Source organism: Humulus lupulus, chromosome 6 (assembly GCF_963169125.1).
Source record: "Humulus lupulus chromosome 6, drHumLupu1.1, whole genome shotgun sequence".
NCBI lineage: Eukaryota > Viridiplantae > Streptophyta > Magnoliopsida > Rosales > Cannabaceae > Humulus > Humulus lupulus.
In genome coordinates, this window is record NC_084798.1 from 205123690 (window position 1) to 205139662 (window position 15973).

At 30.7% G+C, this 15973-nt stretch overlaps 2 protein-coding genes across 2 annotated transcripts; one reads left to right on the forward strand and one right to left on the reverse strand.

Moving 5' to 3' along the window:
* Nucleotides 1–4139: 4139 nt before the first annotated feature.
* Nucleotides 4140–5108, reverse strand: LOC133784402 (glycine-rich protein DOT1-like). The gene has a single exon (XM_062223762.1). The coding sequence runs from the start codon at nt 4992–4994 to the stop codon at nt 4464–4466; it is 531 nt and encodes a 176-aa protein (XP_062079746.1). The 5' UTR covers nt 4995–5108; the 3' UTR covers nt 4140–4463.
* Nucleotides 5109–13124: 8016 nt separating this feature from the next.
* LOC133783026 (uncharacterized) lies at nt 13125–15534 on the forward strand. The gene is made up of 3 exons (XM_062222544.1): nt 13125–13689; nt 13887–14395; nt 14570–15534. The coding sequence occupies exons 1-3, from the start codon at nt 13257–13259 to the stop codon at nt 15026–15028; spliced, it is 1401 nt and encodes a 466-aa protein (XP_062078528.1). The 5' UTR covers nt 13125–13256; the 3' UTR covers nt 15029–15534.
* The last annotated feature ends 439 nt before the right edge of the window (nt 15535–15973 follow it).

Below are 15973 nucleotides of genomic sequence, written 5' to 3' on the forward strand. Positions count from 1 at the left end.
TGTGGGCTGCAGCAAGAGCAACCACTCCTAAAGAATTCAAAAGAAGAATGCAAGACATTAAAAATGTCAATCAATCCGCCAATGATTAGTTAGCTGGTAAGTTACCTAGTATATGGTCAAAATCTCATTTTTCAACCCATGTTAAATGTGACATGTCAGTTAACAATCTATGTGAAAGCTTCAATGATGCAGTCATTAATGCTAGGGATAAACCAATTTTCACATTATTGGAGAAGATTAGATATTGATCGATGTGTAGGTTTTATGAAAAAAGATAAAGTATTTCCAAGTGGAGTCAGCCTGTTGGAGCTACAATTTTATTAATCATAGAGAAACAGAAACAAGTTTCAAGGAATAGTTTTGTTACTAGGGCTGACAATTTTAATTTTGAAGTTAGACAAGGAGGGAATAGTATGGTTTTTGTAGTAACTCTTGTAGGAGGTTTGAGTTAACTAGGGTACCCTGTGGACATGCGTTGGCATGTATTTGGAGCATGAAAAATGATGTCATGGATTTTGTTCATGACTACTACTAGAACGAAGCATTCCAGAAAAATATGCAGGGGTAGTAGCCCCAATGCCAAGCCCAGACAACTGGCCTAACACAGGCCTAAATTCCATTCAACCTCCAGGTGCAAATAACCTCCCAGGAAGACCTAATAAAAAGAGGAGAAGGGAGGTTGATGAGCCTCTCCCAACAACCAAGACCATAAGAACAAGGCAGGTTGCTAGCTGTAACAATTGCAAGTAAGTGGGGCACTTTAGGAAAAGCTGCAAAAATCCAACTGTTGAGCAAGTCGTTTGGTACCTAAGATGTTATATTTTATGCAATATTTCTTGGTTTTCATTTACTTATTTATGCATTTAAAAAAAAAAACACTTGTAGGCTCCATCTAAGAAGAAAGGTGGTAGGCCACCAAGTAAGAACCCATTTGATGAAACCAAAAGAATGAGAGAAAGAAGGGAGAAACAAAAACAAAGAGTATTAGGTGCTTCAAGAACTACTCCAGGAATTGCTCCAGGACCTACTCAAAGAGGTAGAGGTCGACCCAGAAGATCTGTAAGTGCTTCAGAAGTAGGTCCAAGAGGCTAGTTCAATGTTATGTTATATTATGTTATGTATCTTGTATCATTTTGAATCTGCAGCAGAGGTACTTTTTATGAAGAAAAAAAATTGCTAACCTTAGGTGCTAATTGTTAGGTTTATTTTGATGTAACCCAAAAGGTTTTCATGTATAACCTTAGGTGCTATTGAAATGGCTAACTTATATATTTTTATGTAACTGCTGAACTTTTTGCAGTATGTGAAAACAATAGAGTTGTGTTGCTTAATCAAAAACAATATGGAAAGTTCCACTTAAGGATTTTGTCTATCATTCATTTGTTTTTCAAAAGTCTCAACCATGGTCACATTCAAGATTCATAAGCTAAAATGTTAAACCATGTGTCATTATAATTCCACAAAACCACATACCAAAGTCACACTAACAACCAACACATAAAATAAATTACAACCACATAAAGTATGATATTATTCAAGTTGTAAGCACACGAGTGCTCAACCACATGCTCCTCTCTAAATGTACTTTCACCACTACTTGCAGGCTCCCTTGCATTTGCTCTGTCAGCACCATAGCTTTTTTGCTGCTGATTACCAGTCCATGAACTGGAAGTTGAAGCCATCGAAGAAATTTTCGTCTCTAATTCTGGCATCATTCTCATTCCACATTCACAAAATTGGTGGTCAACCCATTCAAAATAATTACAACCCCCGTCCACCTATTTCAAGCTCAATTAAGTATTACTGATACTAACCCAAGAAAAACAATGGATCGAGAAGAGATATTATAAAAAAAAAAAAAAATAGGGCATATAGAAACAACTAACCTGACATCTAACACACGTTAGGAATCTTCTTCCTGGGTTCCTTGACATTCGAAAAATCCTCGTCACAAGGAGTTTCAGAGGATTGCAAAAGTAATGCAAGCATCCCATCGACTGCTCCTCAACCTTCTTCGTCATTTCCGACTAGTTTTTCTCTCTCATGGATTTCGGTGGAGCTTCGTTCCTTCGACAATGCTATCCTTGACCTGGTTTTAACCCCTAAAGTTTTACTTCTCAAACAACAACAACAACAACAACAACAACAACAACAACAACAACAACAACAATAATAATAATAATAATAATAATAATACACATACTCAAGTTATGTGCCATGTCATTATGCACGTGGAGCAATATATGAACGACACGTTGGGTTAATTGTTCCAAACTGGCACTTAACGTCCAAAGGTGGACGGCTGCAAGGAAATTGTAACAGCCGGGGGTATTGCCGTCAAAAAATTTTATTGTGGTTATTGGTGCGTGAAGTCAAAAAGAATGGGGGATTTTGCCACAAATAACCCTATATAATATGATAACCTTTTTAAACATAAATGATAATTGTTTTAATAAAAATTAAGATTAAGTATTATACATTATTACAATGATATTTTATAATATTTGAATTTATATTAATATAAGTATTAAATATCTAGTCTTGTATTAAATATTATTATAATAATAATATTTTATAATATTTGAATTTATATTAATATAATTAATAAATATCTATTTTTAGTTAGTTTAAAAGTATATTTCATTAAATATTTATAATATTTCGTTAAAGTTAACAAAACAAACCGTTAAAACCAAGAATTTCTGTTATCTACACACTTTTTTATATAGAAGATATTTATATTCATATTTTACACATAATTAACCTTTAGTAGAATAATAATAATTATTATTAATTTGGTTTTTTTTTGTACATATTTAGAAATAATAATAAATTATCTATGTACCAAAAAAATGTTGTTTTGTTGTAGTTTTTTAGTTTATGTTGGATTGATGCAATGTATTGATTTTTAGTTAGTTTATAGTTGTTTTTTCAACATTGTATTGTTGCAGGGTTGTTGTCTAGTTTATTTCAAGTTATTTTTTCAACACCATATTGATGTGGGATTGTTGTCTAGGTGATTTGTAGTTGCTTTTTTGAAACATATAATAGTGGATAAATATCTAATTGATTTTCAGTTATTTTTTAGTTGATTTAGGGGTTATGTTAAGTTGTTCTGGTGTATATTTTGAGTTTATTTTTTATACATTTTAAAATGGAGTAATAATTTTTTCGATGTTGTTTCTTTTTATGTTTTTTAGTTTATTTTTTGTTGATACAATGTGTTGAGGTCAATTTGATTTGCAGTTAGTATGGGATTGATTTCTCGTTGATTTTAAGCTGTTTTTTGAAATCGTATTTTTGTAAATAAAAAACTTTAAAAATAATATTTTTGTAAAGTTAAGTTAGTAAAATTGAAAATAAAATTAGAGTCGTAAAAATGTAAAAATAATATATACAAATTTGCATTTATCAAAAAACCTCTACATATACTCAGGAGATCTTATAATTAGTATTGTATATATTTGACTTATCATCATATTGATCAATCCACGGACTAAGATCTTCAGATAAACTATTAAAATTAAGCTAAAAGGTTTACTTAACTCTCTCAAAATGTAACATCAATTAATTTCATTTTTTTTAAATGGAACTAATTCCTTTCATATGCAAAAGCATGCGCATTTAGAGATCACTTAAATGAAATAAAATGATGAATTAAGGAGCAAAATGTTACAGAATAAACAAAAAAACAATACCTATATATGTGATACATCCGATAAAGATTGAGGATTCCAATAATCTTTAACAATTATCTCTGCTAGAAATTTATTTGAATACTTAATTACAAAATTTGATTTTATTATTTTCGAGAGAAACCATCGAATATCATCTCCATATAATAAGGTTATGTTTAAATGGTAGGATTTGTGAGGTGAATGAGTTGTTCATTTATAAGAAGAAAATAATTATTTTTTCTAATTAAGAAAATATATGGATGAGGATTTGATAAGATAAAATATTATTCTAAATTTTTCAAAAGTTTAAAATTATCCTGAATTAAGGGGATTATTTAGATTGTTAAATTATAAATTTGCTCATTTTAATATATGGCGGATTATTAAATATTGAGGTACGTAAGGTATAAGAAGTGCTACATGAATCACAATTATAAAATCTAGCTACAAACTTATATAAAATAGAGATATAGAAACGTAGAATATTATTATTCCATGTATATTTGATAGACACTAGAAAAATTACATGGAAATACAAAGAGAAAACTATATTAGTAATTCTTGCCCTTGAGTACTTGAGCTAGCTAGCTAGACCAAACATACATAGTACAAGCTTATCACCATGCACTAATTTATTTATGCCACACATAAAATTGAAATGGTGATCATATAATAATATTATATAATATATGCTATGTAAACTTAATTAGTCATTATTCTATATTATTAACTTCTAGCTTTATTCATCATGTCTTGTATGTCTTAATTTGGCCTTTGTTTCAAAGTTCAATCACCTCCTCCTCCGCCATAACCCTCACCATAGCCACCACCCTCGCCGGAGGCATCACCAATTCCGGAGCCGCCCCCGCCACCAGAACCTTCACCACCACCACCACGTCCGGAACCACGGCCACTCCCTCGAGCCGACCCATGTCCTTCGCTTCTACCTGATCCTGGCCCGGCCCTAGACCCAGCATGAGACCCGGCTCTAGAACCTGCCTCCGAACCCGACCCGGATCTTGATCCTGCATATGACCCAGCATATGAGCCCGCTTCAGAGCTTGCATCCGACCCACCCGATGAACTTGAACTGGACCCTGATGATGAATACGAGTTTGACCCAGAACCGGAACCGGACCCAGCTCCTGAGCCACTTCCGCCTCCCAAGCCTAACCCGATACCTGTTCCGAGTCCGACTCCAACACCACCCAGATCCAGACCCAAATCCTTTCTTGCAACCCGACTTTCGGATTCATTAACGACCAATAACAGTCCAACAAGTAGAGCCACAAGAGATAGTGGCCTAAATAAAACCATTTTCTCTTAATAACGACAATGGAAACCAAATATAGATGTCACAACTTTATAGCACAAAGAAAGCTCCAAAAGATTAGATATATATATATGTGTGTGTGTGTGTTTGAGTTGTATATAAACTTGGAACGATTTCATCACCTATTTATAGCTGTTATTGAGGATATATATGATGTTTGCTATATATGCACGTGACATATACATATAATTATAATATTGGTGGGAGTGGGAGATATAAACCTTAATCCTTTATTTTTTAAAATAATAATTAGTTAAGCAATTGAGTTGCGGTAGTATAGTAGTAGTAAGTGGTGGTATTTATTTTTATTTTTTTAATGTCCAAATTTTGTGGCTGAGAAAAGATAGAGAAGGGCAAAAGTTGGAGACGTGTGAATGAAGATTTAGATATGGTTTGTACAAGTGTTCATGATCGGCAAATTGATGTGCACTACTCACAGTAGTGGAAACTGGAGTGGCACACACATTATTATTTTACAGTTTTCGTTGACCACCATGTGTGTACGTGTCCCTCTTTTATATTAATATACACTACTAAAAAAAAATGTCATTTCTTCACAAGCTAGTCCGTCCAGAATTTCAGTACCAAGATTGAAAATATGAGTCTGTCTCGGCGGGTTAGGCATCAATTTCGACTGGATAGGCCCGTCGAGAAATAATAATTTTGTATTTTTTTTTTCTATTTTCCCTACTATAGTTCATTGATTGTATCATGTATTACAAACAGACTTAAATAACCAAAAGTTCATAGAAAAAATATATATATATATATTGTGAATTAGAAGGAAAATAAGCTTGACAACTATAGTTATTAGCCAATAAACTAAGCAATATATCATATTAAAGTCATTTCCATTCTCTATTGCAAACTTTATAAAATATTTAACTCCTATCCTGATTCTTTAGACAATCTACTTTTTTTTCATCAAATCTCAATCCATCTCAATCTAAAACTACCTAAAACAATCTTATACTATTATAGGTGTTTAATGTTCAAAATGCATCTTCTAAGCGGTGGTTGTAGTAAAGATCAAGCGGTAGATTCCACAAGGAGGTAACTAAGAGCAAAAATTTAGTAGAAAATAAACACTAAAGGTTAGTAAAAGATAATGAAAGGGAAATGGATTTATGATTTTTGGTTTGAGAATTTGATTGTAAAACAAAGCAAATAAAAATAAGATGTAATCCATGATTAGATAATAGAAAAGCATCAAGAGTCACTCTTATGCATTGTTTAGCTATTTAGATCTTTGATTCATAAAATTTACACAAACAAATAGTTCACATCTAACCTACTTATTTTGAGGATTTAACATTAAAGTGCATGCATGTTTCTCAAAAATATATTTGCGCAAATATGTTCTTACTTTGGAAGCAATATGTTAATCTTATGAAAGATCTAAGAATGACATTATACCATTAGATCATAATATAATAAAAGATTTAACATAAAACTAAGCATCAATATTATTTATACTAACTTTAAATACATGGAAAAAGCATGGCTAATTCTATATATAATATTTGCAACAATAAATAAAGATGAAGAAGATGATAGAATAACATAAATTACTCACATGTATAAACCTTAAAGACTCATATATTGAATCAAAAATATAAATAATATCACTTTGCATATGGGATCATCCCTAACCTCTTCCAAGGAAGATTAAGTCATTATGCACATCATTCTCACATAAATTCTATACAGAAAGAGGAAATTACATTTTATATGAGATTTTTAATAGAATGTGCAAAAATATGACTTTTTTTTTAAAAAAAGTTAATTTATGGCTTTTTTTAAGAATTTTCACTTTTATGGGTTTATTTTCTCGTATTTTTGTATAAAAGTTGGTTTATGTCATAGTTTTACTCTTAATCAAGTTTTATTAATTTGGAAGGGTATGTTTGTAATTTGATTATTATCTTTTCAACTTATTTGTTTTTTTATATTACTAATTTTGTATTAAAAAAAATTTTGGTTGTTTTGCAATTTTTTTCCTTTTTTTTTAATATGAATTGTGTTTAAAATTATTTTTTATTTATTATAAACATTTTTTTCTTTTTTTTTATTGTACGTTTTTTTTTTCAAACACTGGGTAAGGTAACCAGTTACTTGATTGATCTTTGACAGTTCTATTAAAAAATTCCTAGAGCTAGGTTAAATAACATGTACCAGGAGGGGGTAACCAGTTATCCTGAGGAGTAACTTTCTGCCATAAGAGGGATAATCAGTTACCATAAGAGGGGTAACAGGTTACACATATTAAATGTAAAAAGATACATCAAATTTCAAGGAAAAAGAATAATAACTCTTCATTAAAAAAAGAAAGAAGAAGTAACTATGATTTTAGTAACATAGGTAACCAGTTACCATAAAGAACTCATAAATATACACACACATCAGAACGTGAAGGTAACCAGTTACCCCCAGAAATATACACACATAGAACGTGAAGGTAACCAGTTACCCCCAAAAAATATACACACAAAGAACGGAAAGGTAACCAATTACCACAGATCTGAAAATAAATAAAAAATAAAAAATAAAAATAAAAAGCAGATCCACCCTATTTCCTTTCTCTTTCACCTTCTTCATATAATTTTTTTTTCTAGATTTGAATATTCCCATGTAGTAACCGAGGTTACCTTTCTCTTAGACCTCTTTATTTATGTGATTATAGGTTGTTTTATTTTATAGAATAGATTTAATTTGAGTTGTGGTGATAGAATAAGGTTTAATTTTTGAAATATTTAGTGGTTATGATTATAGTATTTAGTGGTTATTATTAGTATAGCATAGTATATTTTTGTGATATTAGTAGCCTTGTTTGTGGAAAATGGGTGATTGCGTAAGAATAAATTAATTATGGTATTATTAAGAATTGTTATGGATCAATTCTACGTAAAGCCCTAAAGCCCAATAAGATTTTGGGCTTAGTAAATTCAAAATCAGCCTATATAATTAGAGTTTGTTATTTTATGGTTAGTTAAGATATTTATTGATTAGGTTGTTATTCAGATAATTATATAGAATTTTCGTAACTATAGGGTACTGTAACTTTGGACCCGTTTTGGACCTAGTTATGTTATGATTTTGGAAAAATAGTATTTCTAAAAGTTGTAGATAATTGAATTAGCTTTCCAACGGTATAAAGATTGTCTAAATCGGACTCCTACAGCTCATATTATTTCATAACTTTTACTACAAGTGAGTCCAGAGTTATGAGATTTAGGTAGTTAGAGGTTGGGATATTTTTCCTAGGTAGTTTAATGTTAGATTACTCCTCAATTATTTAATAAAAATATTAATAAGATAATGTAGAGATATTTTCTATAGAAGTTAGGATTCTATTATATTTAAATTTAAATTTGGATTATAGTTAGAATAAAATTATGATTTTTGAGAGCCTATTCCTACTCATTTTTTTTATTCACTCTTGCTCTTCTTGAGACCCTCACGCACACTCTCTCTCTTCCTATTGTTGTCGTGCACCACCATCAAAACACAAACCCTAATAGGCTGAAATCATCATCACCATCACCTCTTCATATCTTTGAAACCCTAGTACCCAAAGAGGCCACACGACCAAGGCTATCTTTCTTTTTGTCAAAATCCTACAAGCAAGCATTTAAGGATCTAGGGTTTTTCTTCAAGATCAAGGTTGAGGTATAGTTAAGTTTCGATTGTGTTTGAGTTTTAGATCTATTAGTTTATGTTTTAATAATGGTATCATGTTTATAAAATAGGGTTTTTAAGCGGGATTAGCATATAAAGGACTCAACTATAGTTTCTATGCACCACACTCAAGGTAAGGAAAATTAGGTAGTTTAGTTTATGACCTAGTTTATGTTTTGTATGACCTAGCATTTCAGGTACAATAAAGGGGTAAATGTGGCTGGACCTAAGGTGTCCAATTATGTATGACGGACTTATGTCCGGTAGGCTCGGATGCCAAAATTCTATGAAGGACCTAAGTTGATGTCCGGTATATGACGGGCTTATGTCTGGGGCTTAATTGCCATCCCTGTATAAGAACTTATCGTTTTCTTATACCTGTCTTGTTATTATAACCTATGAGTTAGGATATATTTTGATCTTGTATGATTAGTATAAATTAGCATTGTTATGAACTTTTGTATGAGCTGATGGTATGATTGTTATGACTATGTGGTTATTTGATTTGTTATTTATGATGTGTTTATGACTAATGTTATGATTGCAGGATATAATTTATGATCTAGATCTATGTGTGATTTTTAGTATGACAGTGATATAGGATAGATTATAACCTTGGTTTCTGTTATGAATATAGTATTGCATGTGAAATTATTCGTTGTGAGTTTATGATTGATTTCTGTATGAATAGCTATGTATTTTCCTTACTGGGCTTAGAAGCTCATTCCTTTATTTTATTTTTGCAGAATAAGTTAACATTAGATGATCGGTGGTGAACGAATTCACAAAAGCAAGACTGGTGTGAATATGTGGAGGCCATATAGCCGCGTGTTATTTTCTTGAGAAATTATGCACTTTATGATTTAATGTTGCCTAGTTTGAATTTTATTTTATTGTAAAGACCATTATTTATTTTTCCTAAATCCGGGTTATATTTATTTTAAATTATCAATAAAGAAGGCAACACTTTTTACGATTTATTACATTAATTTTTCACCATCTTTATTTTCTACAATTATAGCTAGAATTTAGGGTGTTACATCCCATCAGAGTAACTTGTTCCCGTTTTCATATTTTTATTAGTTTTTGTTCCAAATTTTGGTGTTATTATAAGTGTTACAGTAAAAAGAAAATGCTGAAAAAATTGATTTGATTTTTTTTACATATAGTGGAAAAAACTATAAAAAAAATTACAATAATAAATAAAAAAATAGTAAAATAATTATGTAATGTTAAAATATATGTGTGAAACAAAGGAAAAAAAAAAGAAAAATGAATGAGAAAAGAATAAGTACAAAAAATGAAGAAAAAAGAATGAAAAAAAAAACAAAAGAAAAGAAATGATGAAGAAAAAAAGAGAGCTGAATGAATAAAAATGAAAAGAAGAAGAAGAAGAAGAAAAATAATGGAAAAATGGAAAGAAAAAAATATGAACGAAAAATTTGTAGAAAAAAAAAGGAAAAATGGAAGAAGAAGAAAAAAGCTCATATGTATGAAAAAAAAGGAAAAAATAATAAATACAAAAATGAATAAAAGATAGAAGGAAAAAATGAAAAAAAAATATAAAAAATGGAAAAAATATGAAAAAAAAAACTATACAAATGAAAGAAAAAAAAATAGATAAATGAATAAAAATGAGAAGAAGAAAAATGGAAAAATAGAAAGAAAAAATGATGAAGAAAAAACTTGGTACAAAAAAAAAAAGAAAAAATGGAAGAAAAAATAAGTAAGGAAAAAAAGAAAGAAAAAATAAGTTAAACAATAATTAAAAATTGGAAAAAAAAAAACACTTTCAAAATCAAAGAAAACATAACTATGATAAAAAATGTAGCATTTCTATATTTTAGTTAGCTACTAATTGTATTTCACATACTTTAATTTTTTCTTTAATAAATTTTCTCATACAAATTAAGAAAAATATAATTCTCATATTTTTGCACATTGATGGTATAAAAGTCATATTTTTGAAAATTTTCTATAAAGAAATATAAGAAGAAGAGTGAGATGAAATTTTGCTATAGTATCCTTACTTTCAAAATTACATACCAAACTAATAAAAATAGCTTTTATTTATAGAGCTTAAAAAAGAACTAAAAATAAATAAAAATAAGTTTGGGTTACAAAATATAATAATAATATTAATAAAAAAATATGATGTTAAAATCATAATTGTTATTAATAGTATTATTTTTTACTTTTGTGATAATTGTTCTATTTAGCCTTTGTTGTGCATGAATGTTGAGTATAAAAAAATTGGGGCATTAGAGATGATGGGATTTCAAATTGAAAAAAAAAAAGGGAAATTTTCATAAATATGGCTTTTTAGCCATAATTGTGCAAAAATATGGGAATAAATCTTTTTATAATATGTATGGAAGATTTTATACAAGGAAAACTTAGAATATGGGAAAAATAAGTATATGCCATAATTGAAATTTAAACAACAACACATCAGCACAAATCAGGGGTACACATGTAATTACCCTGCTCATTTTTATTCAATCCTCCTCTCCTCTGCTCATTTGCTCATGCGTGAAACATGATCAAAAAAACACGTTACTATTTCTTCCATCTCCGGCAAGCAATTCTCCAGTGATAGCTTCCTTCTCCGGCAACGAGTAGTATCTCCGGCGATCACCGGCGATCACCACACCAATCGACCAACTCTAGCAAAGGTTTGACCCCATCTTCTGACAAAAAAATGCAAGAAAAATCTGATCACTAAACAAATGGTCCCTTTCTGCAGAAATCAAAAAAATTCCAACATTCTTCCAATCAAACCAGCTGCAATCTTTGAAGATTCCGGCGTCCTGCATATCCACTACACGATCAAGAAAACAAGGTTAGCAAGAAACCATTTCCTCTGTCAACTATGTTCTGTTGTCATTTTTTTTTTTTTTTTTTTTGCAAACTATGTTCAATCTACTATATCATTTGCAACTATTATCTTGATTATAATAAAAATGATCATGATCAAATGTGCTTGCTGGAAACAAAAACAATTTATAAACTAAAAAATAGAAAAAAAATATCGAAGACTGGTTTGTATACATTGATTAACCAGAAAAAAAAACAAGAAACATTCAGAAACATTACGACAACCAGTTACTTGGAATAACATGCAATAAATTCAACTCAAATGTTTCAGTACGGTATGCAATTACAGATTAAGGGAACCAGTTACCTTCCCACTGGTTTTTCTACATTCATTAACCAAAAAAAAAAAATAGGCAAGAAACAAGAACTCTGAAAAATTATTTGATGTATCTGGGAAGATTTACTACAAAAACAATCAGTAACAATAGGGTAACCAGTTACCCTGAAAAACAGAAAATAAATAAAACTAAGAGGAAATTACAACTATATAAAACTAAGGGTAAAAATAAGCAATATATGATTCATTATTAAGGTAACCAGTTACCCTGCAAAAAAAAAAACAAACAATGTGTAAAACTAAGTGTAACAAGTTACCCTGCAACAACAATCAATATATATAACTAATTTGAAAAACATAAAATATATAAAACTAAGTGTGACCAGTTACCCTACAAAAGCTAAATGCTTCAGGATAATATGTGATTAAATATTAAGTTAACCAGTTACCTAGCCCATTTAGAACCAACTAACTGCTTAAAAAATTGCCAAATTTTACAGATATGGACAATATTACTTCTTTGGTTCAATATGGAGGCAATTGGAATGAAAACAACGAGTACCAAGGATACACAATGTCTGGGATATTAATACCACCAAATTGTTCTCTTGACAACTTGGTGAATCTGATAAAAAAGGAGATAAAGGAAAAAACAGCAACTATTGAAGTTTCTTATCAAGTAGAAAAAGGAACACCACCAATGAAGGTTGTAACAGACAATTCAGTGTTGTTCTTCCTGGAAATAAAGAAAAAAGTTGCTACTAAAATAACAGACTTACCATTGTGTGTCACTATAATTCAAGAATCAAACAATGAAAATGACCTTCTTCTACTAGCAAATCAGAAAGCTACAGCAGAAGAAATGGAGGTGGGGACATTGTTAATGCAAGCAAATCAAGCTTCCATCAATGAACAAATGTTACTTGAAGAAGGAATGTCAAGCACAACAAATGAGGGCATAAATGTGTCATACATACCCCATTTTGCTGAAGAAGTAGCTGATTTCATAATTGAGGACAATACAAAAAGAAAAAAGAAGTTGGATGAAATCCAACTAGTAATATCTGATTACAGAGTGAACACAATAGAGCAAGGACAAATTTACAAGGATAAGAACACAGTCAAATCAGCCCTTAGCTACTATGCAATGCTGCATAACTTCCAGTTCAAAACAAAAAGATCAGAACCTAGAGAGTACCTAGTTACTTGCGCAGATGAAAAATGCAACTGGTTGGTGAGAGCATCTAAGTACAGAAATCAAGATTTATTCAAGTTACGGAAATGCAATCCAAATCACACTTGCTCTGTTGAAATTGTTTTGGAAGACCATAGGCAAGCAAAAAGCATCGTAGTTGGGGAATTAATAAAGAATAAGTACAAGTCAATCAAAAGAAATTACACTCCAAATGACATCATGAATGATATGAATGATGACTTTGGAGTAACTATGGGATACACAAAAGCATGGAGATCAAGAGAGAAAGCTTTGCGTCTAGTAAGAGGGAACCCCGATGATTCATATCAGAAGTTGCCAATATATCTTTACATGTTGAAAAAAGCAAATCCAGGAACAATAACACACCTACTCACAGACAAGGAAGATAGATTCAAATACCTATACATAGCTTTCTCTAACTCAATCAAGGGTTGGAGATACTTGAGGCCTATAATTGTTGTTGATGGAACTTTTTTGAAAAATGCACATGGTGGTACCCTGTTTTCAGCATCAACGTTAGATTCAAACAACAACATTTTCGTGTTGGCTTTTGGAATAGCAGACTCCGAAAATGATAACTCATGGCTATGGTTCTTCTCCAAACTGCGAGAAACCTATGGAGAACCCGAAGGTATGATAGCTTCAACGATATATTCTTGTTTACAAACAAACAGGAACATTTTACCAAAACAAAATACACAAATACATGCTATTTCTTTTAGAATATGACCAAAGTAACTGGTTACCTTCACTAAAATAATAATAAAAAAAAAAATTGAAAAATACTTGGTTTTTGTTTTTTTATATTAAAATATGTGTACTACACAGGATTGGCTATAGTTTCTGACAGACATAAGAGCATAGACAATGCAGTACATATGGTGTACCCAAATGCTTTCCATGGAGCTTGCATGTTTCACTTACTCAATAATTTGAAAGGCAAGTATGGGAGCCATGGAGAAGAACTACAAATGAAATTCATTGCAGCAGCAAAAGCATACACACAGACAGAATGTGAAAACTACATGAAAGGCCTTGATAGAATTGATAGACGCATTAGGCCCTATTTAGAAAAAGCCAAGTATGAAACTTGGGCAAGATCATACTCGCCAACAAAAAGATACACCATGATGACATCCAACATCGCAGAATCACTCAACGCTGCACTAAAAGCTGCAAGAAATCTCCCCATTGATATCTTGGTTGAATGCCTTAGAAGTTTGGTTCAAAAGTGGGTTTGGAACAACTCAAATAATGCAAATGGAACATTCACAAAAGTCTCTACAGCAACAGAAAATGAATTGAGACATGACATTGTTTCAAAAATGAAGTATGAGGTATGCAACTAAACATATTCTTACAAATCCTTATACTGTCAATTGATGGTAACCAGTTACCTTCCATAAGAACATGAATTTTTTTTTACACAGAAGCATAACTAGTTACTTTAAATCTTAAGTCTACTTAAAATGTTTATTATCTGATTCTAATTCATGACAAACTATTTTTAGGTCTTGCCTTTCAACACAATAGAATACCAAGTTCGTGATCAAAAGGGGATAAATTTCACAGTAAATATACATAATAGAACATGCACTTGCAATAGGTTCCAAGAAGATGAAATACCTTGTGGCCATGCAGTAGCTGTCATTGCAAAAAGAAACTTGAGTGTCTATGATTATTGTGCAAAATTCTACAGAACAGAAACGTTGAAAGCATTGTATCAAGAAAATGTTCATCCTTTGCCCCATAAAGATGAATGGAATCTCCCACAACACTTGGACATACTAGTGCTGCCTCCAAATTCAACAATCCCTGCAGGAAGACCAAGAAAGAAACGAATAAGATCAAGAGGGGAAAATAACGTAATAATCACCTGTGGGAAATGTGCACAACCAGGACATAACAGGAAGACTTGCAGGAATCCTCCATTTCAGAAGCCAAATAAACAGAAAAAGCCAAAGACATAGATTCACATTCTACAGAAAAACAAACCTTTCATAGCTTTCCTCATTGAAAGAGATACTTTCATATTCATCAAGTATCATTCAGAATTTTAATAAGATTGTTTCAAAATAAAACACATTGATTGGTTATGCAAACTTATAAAATCCTTTCAAAATAATTTTTTGGATTTGTTTGCTTCTATTTTTCAATGCTACAATCACTAACAACAAAAACAACGATATAGGTAACTGGTTACCCTGAAGTTTCAATACAAGGTAAATTACCCCACTATAACAATCTCAAAGCCAAAAAAAAAGAAAAAAAGAATTAAACCCTTTACTTTCTTCTATCACAAACTCGTCTATATATAATATTAAAGTTACTTTAATATTAATATAATAAACTGGTTGCATAACTATTAAAAAAGACAAGCTTAGGGGAAAAAAAAAAAAAAAACACTTAAGTAACCAGTTACCCTCGGTATATTATGAAACAAACAGCCTGAGTACCTAGTTATCCTCCAATATCACCATTAAAATTAGTTAAACAAACCAACTAGGAATTAGTTTCCCTCAAGTTATTCCATAAAACAGTGGAAAAAAATACAAAAACAAACAGAAAACTAGCTACCTGATTTAAAGGGTTATCTAAAATATATATTAATAAATGTAATTAACAAACAACAAACCAATGGGGAAAAAATTAAAAAGAAAACAATTAAGTAACCAGTTACCCTTGGTATGTTAGAAAATAAACAACCTGGGTACCTGGTTACCCTCTAAATTATTCTTCCAAAAAGCTAACAGCAAAAGAATTAACAAAACGATATACTAATATGTATATATAAAATGACCTTAAGAATCCCAATGTTTTACATAAGAAGAAAATTAAAAAAGCTAACTGTTAAACTAGAAATTGATGCACCATTTAATTACAGTTGTAGAAAAGATTAAAAAACCAAAAGAAAT